This window comes from Nothobranchius furzeri, chromosome 18 (genome assembly GCF_043380555.1).
Source record: "Nothobranchius furzeri strain GRZ-AD chromosome 18, NfurGRZ-RIMD1, whole genome shotgun sequence".
NCBI classification, from domain to species: domain Eukaryota; kingdom Metazoa; phylum Chordata; class Actinopteri; order Cyprinodontiformes; family Nothobranchiidae; genus Nothobranchius; species Nothobranchius furzeri.
The window spans coordinates 46085475-46098507 of NC_091758.1; the positions used below are offsets into that span (position 1 = coordinate 46085475).

General features: G+C 38.2%; 1 protein-coding gene across 3 annotated transcripts in view; it reads right to left on the reverse strand.

Annotated features, from left to right (window-relative positions):
- ak7b (adenylate kinase 7b) overlaps window positions 1–12778 on the reverse strand; it is a 33408-nt gene extending 20630 nt beyond the window's left edge. For all 3 annotated transcript variants that reach the window (XM_054738779.2, XM_054738778.2, XM_054738777.2), the window contains exons 1-2: window positions 12644–12778; window positions 12484–12585 (exon numbers count right to left, since the gene is read on the reverse strand). In XM_054738779.2, coding sequence (XP_054594754.2) covers window positions 12484–12585; window positions 12644–12733 — 192 coding nt within the window. In that variant the 5' untranslated portion in view covers window positions 12734–12778. The remainder of the gene's footprint in view (window positions 1–12483; window positions 12586–12643) is intronic.
- Between the last annotated feature and the right edge of the window lie 255 nt (window positions 12779–13033).

Below are 13033 nucleotides of genomic sequence, written 5' to 3' on the forward strand. Positions count from 1 at the left end.
GTTAAAATGCCCTACAGCTTGTTGCTATGACTACCAGTATTTAAACGAGTGGGAAATGGCGGTAGGGAGCCTAAGCCACGCCCATCTACTTCTGGACCACGGCTCCCCAGAAGAACGAAACAATGATTGCAGGCCAGCGCTGTTCTAATCCTGCTTGCTATGAGCCATGGGTTCCACGTGGTTTTGATACCAGGTAAGTGCTTATTTTTGAACCGGGGGGGGCTCGTTTATGAACCGTACATCTGCACAGATCTGTACGTAGGTCGTATGTAGGCACTGAATTACACAGTGTGGTCTTTACCCATGTGAAGCTGTGCGTACGAGCGGCGTCTAGCGGTGGAACGGGGAACCGCAGCTCTGAATGTCTCCCTGACCCTGACCACTAATTTTATTTACCCGCTAAATAATTATTGAGGTGGAGAAAACTGCTGTCTCATTATTGGAGCTAGCACCTATGAAAGACGCCTGTGACTGACGAAAATCTGACATCATATCAAGGCTGATCTGTTATTGGAGGATTTAACAGGTCGTTCTCTCTGGAGGGAACACGTTCTCCGTGAGCGCTCTCAAAGGAACCCTTTGTGGCGCGAGACACTAACCTCACGAATCCGAGTCTACTTCATAACTAGAAAGCCCTCCAGAACCTCCTCTGCTCCACCATCATGCACGCCGCGTTGCCAAGGTAACCAGAAGAGGCTGAGGCTGCACTAACATGTCCAGACGTATTTATTTACATTTTAGGAGGATAAAAGCACTTGAGACGAGCGGGTCCTCCTACTGTAGAGAAATAAAATACATGAAGTCAGAGGCGGTCCACTGTAGAATGAAACAAACTCTGTACACAACCTTTAACTAAAGACAACTGGACACAATTATTCTAATTATAACAATTATATTAATTATGATCATAATGTTAATAACAATAATAATCACATTCATATTATTAATATTAACATTAATTATATTAATATTATTATTATTAATAATAATAATAGTTATACCAATATTAATTATATTAATATTATAATTAATATTAATGATAAGATTAGTATTATTATTAACATGAACAATTATATTAATATATTATTAATATTAATAACAATAGTAATATTATTATTAATATTATTAATAATATTAATAGTATTAATATTGCTATAACTATTATTATTAATGTTAATAATACGATAAATCCTCTAATACAGGCCCGGACCTTTATTTGAGTCAAGCTCATCAAGCTCCAGGCCTTTATTGGAAGGAGGGCCAGTATTAGAGGCAGGTCTCTATTTCTATTTGAGCAAAATGAACTAATGGTTCACTGGAGTTTTTGACGATTAAAATTGCGCCCACATTTTCAAAGTTAAACACATTTCTTTTAACAACGGTAGTTTCTGCTTCAACCCTCTCCCCCCTCCCCCTGCTTCAGCCCTCTCCCCCCTCCCCCTGCTTCAGCCCTCTCCCCCCTCCCCCTGCTTCAGCCCTCTCCCCCCTCCCCCTGCGCAGCGGCGCAAACTCACTGATGCGCCTGCAGCCTCTCGGAGTTCCTGCTGCTCTAAACATTAAAATAATTATTTCATTTTCTGTTCCTCACTTCTGATTACCTTCAATGGTGTCTGTTTGTTGCAACCAGCAGGTACAAAAACTAACTTGTTTTTATTTGACTATTTTTCTGTCCTGCCTGTTTATTATCTTCCTGCATCTCCTCTCAGTCCTAAAGAGAAACTGCTACCTGGGTTCATATATATTCACCTCATGAGTTACCTTTGAACTGCAGTTCTAAAAGATCTACCGACCGCTAAAACAGCGGAGTGCTCGCTGCTTGGCGGCTGCATCAGTGATCAGTGTGTCACCGGAGGACGAGGTGATGTGCCCCGCTCCACAGCAGCGAAACGCATCAGGCGCAAATAAAAGACAGAAAACATTAAAGGAAATGAACCGACATGAACGATCGCGTGTCAGTACCGACGCTCTGGCACAGCGCGTTGCCCCCCCCCGAGCGCAGGAGCTTGTCACCTGCCGACATCAGGCTGCTGTCTTTTCCGAGGACTGCATCTTGCCGGTCATTATCACGTGACAGCGACTAGTCGATGACAGGCATAACAAGTCACTATAGTGAAGTCGACTAGTTCATACAACCACTACTGCTCCCCAGAGTGTTCTGCAGCATAATCAGCACGTTCTCTTTGAACCTGATATCAAATTTTCGCCTCCTCTTCGTCTCCGCACGGTTAAAGTTACCCTCGCGGTCTATCACTGGCAAATCAAAAGTGAGACGATGACACAACCGCCCCCGTACTTGCTTGTTACCACATTCCACCCGGCCACAATAAGAGACCGGCCATTATTCACCTCCGCCGACTCCGGCACCGGCCAAAATATGATACCCGGCCATTAATTGAATACGGGCCTGTATTAGAGGATTTACGGTAATATCAAATATTATTAATATTGCTATAACGTTATTATTATTATTATTATTATTATTATTATTATTATTATTATTAATAATAATCATAAATCCTGCTTGGGTACAACAAAAAGAAAGTCCGACAGCAGCTTCTAAACAATGGCAGATCAGTTTCATGTACTCATAGAGAGTTTTAAAAGGTGAGCAGGTAACTTGGTCCAGTCCCGAGGAGCTTTACCATAAAAGGCACGTTTCCCTACTTCTATTGTAAAAGCAGGAATAACAAAAGAAAGCTGATCATTGATCCTGGGAGTTGAAGGGTATTAATAACGTTTTCAGGTAAGATGTAAAATCAAAGAATATTTAAAAAAGAATAAAAACCAGAGAGATCGGCATTTAAAGACAGCCATGCAAGACGACCAGTGGTGTGTTTTAAAAGGGCAACGTAGAACCAGACGACATGATCTCAATGAAACTAACTCCAAACAGAACGACTCCTTAAATGTAAATAACAACCCGTTATCAGATTCCTTCTTTTATTCATCCTGACCGCGTTCATAACCTCCACAGCTTTCTTTTGCGCTTCGGCAGCCACTGTTTCCATCTCGCTGTCTTGTGATCGTGACGTCATCCCCGGCACAGCCGCCCTGTTGGAGGCGTGGGTCCTTGTTGCTTGTTAGGGTTAGGCTGTAAACAGCGCTCAGTCTCCTTCTTGTGGCTTAAATTAATCTGTTATTCATGTGATCGGTTATATTACACAACTCTAGTAAATCATTGCTGTGGTGTGGGCACACATGTGATCACCAGGGGAAGAAAGGTGGAGAACAAGCTAACTTTTCACCGTTTTCCTGCTTGCATAAGGAGACCAAGTAGCTAGCTTAACCAAGAGTCATCGGCTCGCTTGGGTCGCTGCTGTAAGGCGACCAAACATCACCTTCAGGAGTATTCTCATTCTGGTACGTTACAGATGGTGTAAGTTTTTATACATCGTTTCCTTCCTTCAACCACGACATGCACACGAAACACACACACACACACACACACAGAGGCTACACTCACATACAGGTGTCATGTGTTCCCCCTCGAGATCTCTGTTTCTTTTGCACCCAGCTGCAAGTGGAAACGACCCAGTCACAAGAAATAACCCTTACCCTTACCCTAACCCAGCACCAAAAATGTATGTTTAGCATAAATATAATTTTTGAAAATATTATGTGTAACACATTTTTTATGTTTGTTTCAGGGTTATGGTTAGGGTAAGGGTTGGGGTAAGGTTAGGACACACATTTTTTGCGAGTGGATGGTCCAAACTCGCAGCTGCGTGCAAAAGAAACAGAGATCTCGAGGGGGGAACACATATGGATGTAACACCGGTAAGCTAATGCGGGCGCTGACACACAACACATCTTCTCCTGCTACACTTCTTCTGTAGGATGACTATTTGATTGTTTTACAAGAAAACCCAGCAAATAAAATGTTTACCTCTCATCCAGATGTTTACATCCGCTTACACCACAAACAAGATAGCTGAAAATATCACCATACCATACCAAGTTTATTTGTATAGCACATTTAAACACGCCACGGCATGAGAGCCGACCAAAGTGCTGAACAAAAACACAATAAAAACGATCAAAAATAAAAATTTAATCAACATCCGTTATGCAGAACCGCAGCGGCAACAATATGTCATCTATGCTCCGGTCTTGGGTCTTTCATGTGGAAGAAACCATTTATAACGCTGATTGTGTCCACGCACCGGTCTCCGACATCTTTATTTAACGTATCCCTAAGAATTCCGCATCCTTTTTCTGGGATTTTATAATGTTGTTTAACACTTTTTCACCCAAATCCGATTCTTCTCTGCAACAGTACGTTTGTTTCTCGGTGTGTTTACACTCGTCAAGCTTCCTACGTTTCCGCGCACATCCCAGAATGCTATGCGAATGCTATGTGATCACAAGTACACAAGTTTTTGGGGTTTCTTTTGGGGAAAAAAAACAGGGAATCCCCTCACATGCTAAGGACGTAGCATGACCAAATATGGTTAATAGAGGGTGTTTCTGTATGTAAATGAGGGAGAACAAACACAAGCAACTGGGTACGCACTGGTGGGATTTATCATCAGACAGTTGCGTAGGAACGTGCGTACGAGAAGCCACCGCACGTTTCATAAATCAGGAGAACACACATCCTAAATTTCATCTGTAGGAAGGACAACAGGAACGTTCGTACGAACGTTTTGATCTATGTGAAGCACTTAGTGATTCTGTCATTTAAAAGTGCTAGAAGATTAAATGTACTTACTTACAAATGCACTTCACAAATGTGACGTCATAGAACCAGACACAGAGAAAAACAGGGAAAATGGCTGTAAGGTCAGCAAACTTCAGACTCTTCCCTCAGGAGGAAAGATCCACCATGAATCTGGTCATGTGGATCAGGGTTAGTAGCAGCTACCGTACCATCTCAGCTGCTTTGAGGCTTAATATGTTAGCTCCAGTTTTATAAATGAAATTATTTTCCTGTATGGGAGTCGGAGAATTTCACTCAGTGTGCGGAAGTATGGTGCCCATCTTTTGATATTGAGGAAAAAAATTTACTTGTGGCCACGAAATACTAATTAATGCGTAAGAACGAGTTACTAATGCATTGCCACGAGATATTAATGCAAGGCACATAAATTACTAATGCGTAAGGAGTTATTAATGCCAGGCCACAAGTAATTAATGAGTAAGAACGAGTTACTAATGCGTTGCCACGAGATACTTCATGTGTTCCCATGAGTTATTAATGCCAGGCCACAAGTAATTTAACCCTAATTCTAACCCCCAACCCTATTAATTCGTAAGAACTAGTTATTAATGCAAGACCACAAGTTATTAATGCAAGGCCATGAGTTATTAATGCATAAAAACGAGTTATTGATGCGTAAGAACGAGTTATTAATTCATGTCCAGGCGTTATTAATGCGTAAGAGCGAGTTATTAATGTGTAAGAATGAGTAATTAATTCGTGTCCAGGAGATATTAATGCGTAAGAACGAGATATTAATTCATGTCCAGGCGTTATTAATGCGTAAGAGTGAGTTATTAATGTGTAAGAATGAGTAATTAATTCGTGTCCAGGAGACATTAATGCGTAAGAACGAGTTATTAATTCATGTCCAGGCGTTATTAAGGCGTAAGAGCGAGTTATTAATGTGTAAGAATGAGTAATTAATTCGTGTCCAGGAGATATTAATGCGTAAGAACGAGTTATTAATTCGTGTCCAGGAGATATTAATGCGTATAACGAGTTATTAATTCATGTCCAGGCGTTATTAATGCGTAAGAGCGAGTTATTAATGTGTAAGAATGAGTAATTAATTCGTGTCCAGGAGATATTAATGCGTAAGAACGAGTTATTAATTCATGTCCAGGCGTTATTAATGCGTAAGAGTGAGTTATTAATGTGTAAGAATGAGTAATTAATTCGTGTCCAGGAGACATTAATGCGTAAGAACGAGTTATTAATTCATGTCCAGGCGTTATTAAGGCGTAAGAGCGAGTTATTAATGTGTAAGAATGAGTAATTAATTCGTGTCCAGGAGATATTAATGCGTAAGAGCGAGTTATTAATTCGTGTCCAGGAGATATTAATGCGTATAACGAGTTATTAATTCATGTCCAGGTGTTATTAATGTGTAAGAGCGAGTTATTAATGTGTAAGAATGAGTAATTAATTCGTGTCCAGGAGATATTAATGTGTAAGAACGAGTTATTAATTCGTGTCTAGGAGATATTAATGCGTATAACGAGTTATTAATTTGTGACCACGAAATACTTAAGGCATTCCCATTATTAATGTGTAAGAATGAGTTATTAATTCGTGTCCAGGAGATATTAATACGTAAGGACGAGTTATTAATTCGTGTCCAGGAGATATTAATGCGTAAAACGAGTTATTAACTCATGTCCAGGCGTTATTAATGCGTAAGAGCGAGTTATTAATGTGCAAGAATGAGTAATTAATTCGTGTCCAGGAGATATTAATGCATAAGAACGAGTCATTAATTCGTGTCCAGGAGATATTAATGTGTATAACGAGTTATTAATTTGTGACCACGAAATACTTAAGGCATTCCCACATTATTAATGTGTAAGAATGAGTTATTAATTCGTGTCCAGGAGATATTAATGCGTATAACGAGTTATTAATTTGTGACCATGAAATACTTATGGCATTCCCATTTTATTAATGTGTAAGAATGATTTATTAATTCGTGTCCAGGAGATATTAATGCGTATAACGAGTTATTAATTTGTGACCATGAAATACTTAAGGCATTCCCACTTTATTAATGTGTAAGAATGAGTTATTAATACATGTCCAGGCGTTATTAATGCGTAAGAACGAGTTATTAATTCATGTCCAGGAGATATTAATGCGTATAACGAGTTATTAATTTGTGACCATGAAATACTTATGGCATTCCCACTTTATTAATGTGTAAGAATGATTTATTAATTCGTGTCCAGGAGATATTAATGCGTATAACGAGTTATTAATTTGTGACCACGAAATACTTAAGGCATTCCCACTTTATTAATGTGTAAGAATGAGTTATTAATTCGTGTCCAGGAGATATTAATGCGTAAGAACGAGTAATTAATTCATGTCCAGGAGATATTAATGCGTATAACGAGTTATTAATTTGTGACCACAAAATACTTAAGGCATTCCCACTTTATTAATGTGTAAGAATGAGTTATTAATTCGTGTCCAGGAGATATTAATGCGTATAACGAGTTATTAATTTGTGACCATGAAATACTTAAGGCATTCCCACTTTATTAATGTGTAAGAATGAGTTATTAATTCGTGTCCAGGAGATATTAATGCGTATAACGAGTTATTAATTTGTGACCATGAAATACTTAAGGCATTCCCACTTTATTAATGTGTAAGAATGAGTTATTAATTCATGTCCAGGCGTTATTAATGCATAAGAACGAGTTATTAATTCATGTCCAGGAGATATTAATGCGTATAACGAGTTATTAATTGGTGACCACGAAATACTTAAGGCATTCCCACTTTATTAATGTGTACGAATGAGTTATTAATTCGTGTCCAGGAGATATTAATGCGTAAGAACGAGTAATTAATTCGTGTCCAGGAGATATTAATGTGTATAACGAGTTATTAATTTGTGACCACGAAATACTTAAGGCATTCCCACATTACTAATGTGTAAGAATGAGTTATTAATTTGTCTCCAGGAGATATTAATGCGTATAACGAGTTATTAATTTGTGACCACGAAAAACTTAAGGCATTCCCACATTACTAATGTGTAAGAATGAGTAATTAATTCGTGTCCAGGAGATATTAATGCGTAAGAACGAGTTATTAATTCGTGTCCAGGAGATATTAATGCGTATATCGAGTTATTAATTTGTGACCACAAAATACTTAAGGCATTCTCATTATTAATGTGTAAGAATGAGTAATTAATTCGTGTCCAGGAGTTATTGATGCGTAAGAACGAGTTATTAATTCATGTCCAGGCGTTATTAATGCGTAAGAGCGAGTTATTAATGTGTAAGAATGAGTAATTAATTCGTGACCAGGAGATATTAATGCGTAAGAACGAGTTATTAATTCATGTCCAGGCGTTATTAATGCGTAAGAGCGAGTTATTAATGTGTAAGAATGAGTAATTAATTCGTGTCCAGGAGACATTAATGCGTAAGAACGAGTTATTAATTCATGTCCAGGCGTTATTAAGGCGTAAGAGCGAGTTATTAATGTGTAAGAATGAGTAATTAATTCGTGTCCAGGAGATATTAATGCGTAAGAACGAGTTATTAATTTGTGTCCAGGAGATATTAATGCGTAAGAGCGAGTTATTAATTCCTGTCCAGGAGATATTAATGCGTATAACGAGTTATTAATTCATGTCCAGGTGTTATTAATGTGTAAGAACGAGTTATTAATGTGTAAGAATGAGTAATTAATTTGTGTCCAGGAGATATTAATGTGTAAGAACGAGTTATTAATTCGTGTCCAGGAGATATTAATGCGTATAACGAGTTATTAATTTGTGACCACGAAATACTTAAGGCATTCCCATTATTAATGTGTAAGAATGAGTTATTAATTCGTGTCCAGGAGATATTAATGCGTAAGAACGAGTTATTAATTCGTGTCCAGGAGATATTAATGCGTAAAACGAGCTATTAACTCATGTCCAGGCGTTATTAATGCGTAAGAGCGAGTTATTAATGTGTAAGAATGAGTAATTAATTCGTGTCCAGGAGATATTAATGCATGAGAACGAGTAATTAATTCGTGTCCAGGAGATATTAATGCATATAACGAGTTATTAATTTGTGACCACAAAATACTTAAGGCATTCCCACATTATTAATGTGTAAGAATGAGTTATTAATTCGTGTCCAGGAGATATTAATGCGTATAACGAGTTATTAATTTGTGACCATGAAACACTTAAGGCATTCCCATTATTAATGTGTAAGAATGAGTAATTAATTAATGTCCAGGCGTTATTAATGCGTAAGAATGAGTTATTAATTCATGTCCAGGAGATATTAATGCGTATATCGAGTTATTAATTTGTGACCACGAAATACTTAAGGCATTCCCACTTTATTAATGTGTAAGAATGAGTTATTAATTCGTGTCCAGGAGATATTAATGCGTAAGAACGAGTAATTAATTCGTGTCCATGAGATATTAATGTGTATAACGAGTAATTAATTTGTGACCACGAAATACTTAAGGCATTCCCACATTATTAATGTGTAAGAATGAGTTATTAATTTGTCTCCAGGAGATATTAATGAGTATAACGAGTTATTAATTTGTGACCACGAAATACTTAAGGCATTCCCACATTACTAATGTGTAAGAATGAGTTATTAATTTGTCTCCAGGAGATATTAATGCGTATAACGAGTTATTAATTTGTGACCACGAAATACTTAAGGCATTCCCACATTACTAATGTGTAAGAATGAGTAATTAATTCGTGTCCAGGAGATATTAATGCGTAAGAATGAGTTATTAATTCGTGTCCAGGAGATATTAATGCGTATATTGAGTTATTAATTTGTGACCACAAAATACTTAAGGCATTCCCATTATTAATGTGTAAGAATGAGTAATTAATTCGTGTCCAGGAGATATTAATGTGTAAGAACGAGTTATTAATTCGTGTCCAGGAGATATTAATGCGTAAGAACGAGTTATTAATTCGTGTTCAGGAGATATTAATGCGTATAACGAGTTATTAATTTGTGACCACGAAATACTTAAGGCATTCCCATTATTAATGTGTAAGAATGAGTAATTAATTCATGTCCAGGCGTTATTAATGCATAAGAACGAGTTATTAATTCGTGTCCAGGAGATGTTAATGTGTATAACGAGTTATTAATTTGTGACCACGAAATACTTAAGGCATTCCCACATTATTAATGTGTAAGAATGAGTAATTAATTCGTGTCCAGGAGATATTAATGTGTAAGAACGAGTTATTAATTCATGTCCAGGCGTTATTAATGCATAAGAACGAGTTATTAATTCGTGTCCAGGAGATGTTAATGCGTATAACGAGTTATTAATTTGTGACCACGAAATACTTAAGGCATTCCCACATTATTAATGTGTAAGAATGAGTAATTAATTCGTGTCCAGGAGATGTTAATGCGTATAACGAGTTATTAATTTGTGACCACGAAATACTTAAGGCATTCCCACATTATTAATGTGTAAGAATGAGTAATTAATTCATGTCCAGGCGTTATTAATGCATAAGAACGAGTTATTAATTCGTGTCCAGGAGATGTTAATGCGTATAACGAGTTATTAATTTGTGACCACGAAATACTTAAGGCATTCCCACATTATTAATGTGTAAGAATGAGTAATTAATTCGTGTCCAGGAGATATTAATGTGTAAGAACGAGTTATTAATTCATGTCCAGGCGTTATTAATGCATAAGAACGAGTTATTAATTCGTGTCCAGGAGATGTTAATGCGTATAACGAGTTATTAATTTGTGACCACGAAATACTTAAGGCATTCCCACATTATTAATGTGTAAGAATGAGTAATTAATTCGTGTCCAGGAGATGTTAATGCGTATAACGAGTTATTAATTTGTGACCACGAAATACTTAAGGCATTCCCACATTATTAATGTGTAAGAATGAGTAATTAATTCGTGTCCAGGAGATATTAACGTGTAAGAACGAGTTATTAATTCGTGTCCATATTAATGCGTAAGAACAAGTTATTAATTCGTGTTCAGGAGATATTAATGCGTATAACGAGTTATTAATTTGTGACCACGAAATACTTCAGGCATTCCCGCATTATTAATGCGGGAGGGGTGTGCCCCAGAGATCGGCTTTCCTGAAAGGATCTCCTCTTAAAAGCCCCCAAATGGTTAACTTTTAGCTAATATTAGGTGTTATCATTAGTTCACTATTGTTTATTTTAAAGGCTAACAACCAGTTGTTTTATATAATTAATCAGATCATCCAATAACGCAGGTGATGCGTTTCAGCACCACAGACGCAATAGTAAATAAACTGTCCTCCTCTCTTTTGTTTGCAGTGACTGGCTTACTTGAATTACTTATTGGTGCATTAGTTGTTTTGCGCACCTGCGCATCTGTGAACTAATAAACTGCACAGAGGCGCACCTGTCGGACAGAACACCTGGCCGTTCCAGCGGGGTCAGCCGACAGGCGGACTGATATTTGTTTATATGAAAAATGTTTGCTGTCTAAAACCTTTTGGGTTCAGTTAAATGTTGGGGTTAGATCTAGAAAAGGCAGAGTGGCAGTACAGCATATGATCCAGCCTAGCCGGTGTTGAACCATAAATCGACTGGCTGCCAAAAAATGATTAGCCACCGTTGGATCGCGCACGGTTAGGGTAATTGCATTTCTACACAAAATTTCCCGGGATTTCGCCTTAAAACTCGGCATATCTAGCAATATGGAAATTGAGAATGCAGGGATAACCTCGTCCGGTACTTAAACAGATGTTTATCGTGGATATTAGTTTTTCCAGTTCAGAAGTTGTTTTAAGTGTTGCTATTTGTCTTAAACGTTCACAATGAGGATATATTTATCCTTTTTGCAATATTTGCGATTGAAAGATGGTTTGTGGTAAGAACTGGCTTTCTTTATGTTACAGCCTTGATACTAAAAAATAAACTATGTAAAATGGCGCCCTGTATTGAATGTAAAGTCAAACGCCGTATAAATGTAAATAAACAATTCTCCAGCGATTTGATTTTTTCCCCTTCCTTTCTTTAGTCCACTTGACATGGAGCCACAGTTAACTAGTTTGGGTACATTTTTACTTGAAAAATAGTATTTAAACTGCTGAAGCTTTGGCTTTAATGACACTGTGTGTAGGTTACTATCTATACATTACGTTGCTCTATTTAAAAGTAACAAGAAAAAAGCACTGAAGCACATAAAATTAAGATTGTCACTTGCCAAATAGTGACTATACCCTCCTGTTTACCTATAAGAAACGCCTCAAAATATCTTTAAATTCTTTATTGATGATTTAATTTTAGACAACAAAAAAGGCATTTTACTTGCCAAAAAGTGATTGAATCGCTCAGTTTTTCATGGAGGCTAAAATTGACCAAATAAGGGTTTTATGTATTATCTGTTGATGTTATTGTACTCATACTGTCTACTGTATCATCATAAACACCCCAAAAATGGCCAAAAATGATCATTTCACTTGCCAAAAGTTGATTACGGTGTCCTGGTCACCAGTAAGGGGTTAAAGTGACCTAAATATTACTTGCAATATATTACTTACATGCAATTTCCCTAACCGTGCGCGATCCCGCGGTGGCTAATCATTTTTTGGCAGCCAGTCGCTTTATGGCACAACACCGTTCCCATGAGGCCATAGATATAAACATAACAGATATGTTACGTTTCTCCTTTGATCCGAAGTGAAACTGAAACTTCAAAGACATGAAAGACATCGGTGGAAACACGTGAACCCCCTAAAGATGTTTAACAACAGCGCACCTGCAGCCTGGCGTCACCGGACTGGTCAGAACCCGTCCCAACGACCTGGAAGGTTTCGGTTCTGCTCAGCTGGCTCGCATTCTCCGGCTCCTCACTTAGAACCTACGGAACACGGAGGTTACTACCGAGCAGACACCGGACCGGACTCTGTTAGCGGTACCTTGGTGATGGTTCTGGACGAGTATGAGTCAATGTTGTTGAGAAAAACTCTTCTGGCCCGTGTCACGCTCTCCCTCTGCGGTTCCGACATTGTTCGGCTCGGTTGTTCTGCTGGTCACGCGTTGCCACGGAGACGGGCTTCTCGACGGTCACGTGACTAACCACCGGTCACTTTTCACTTCCTGTTTTTAACCTGCAAGCGCGCCCGGTGATCGTCGGACGTTCCGACTTCCGCGATGTAAACACGCACGCGTATTCTTTTATTTATTTTTATGCGTTTATTGATTAGAATATCCACGCGCTCCGCCTGCACGTGACCACTCAGCAGATTTGTCACGTGATCCCGCGCGTTTATAAGAGCGTTCGGGTTCGCGCCCGGAGAGTTCGGGTG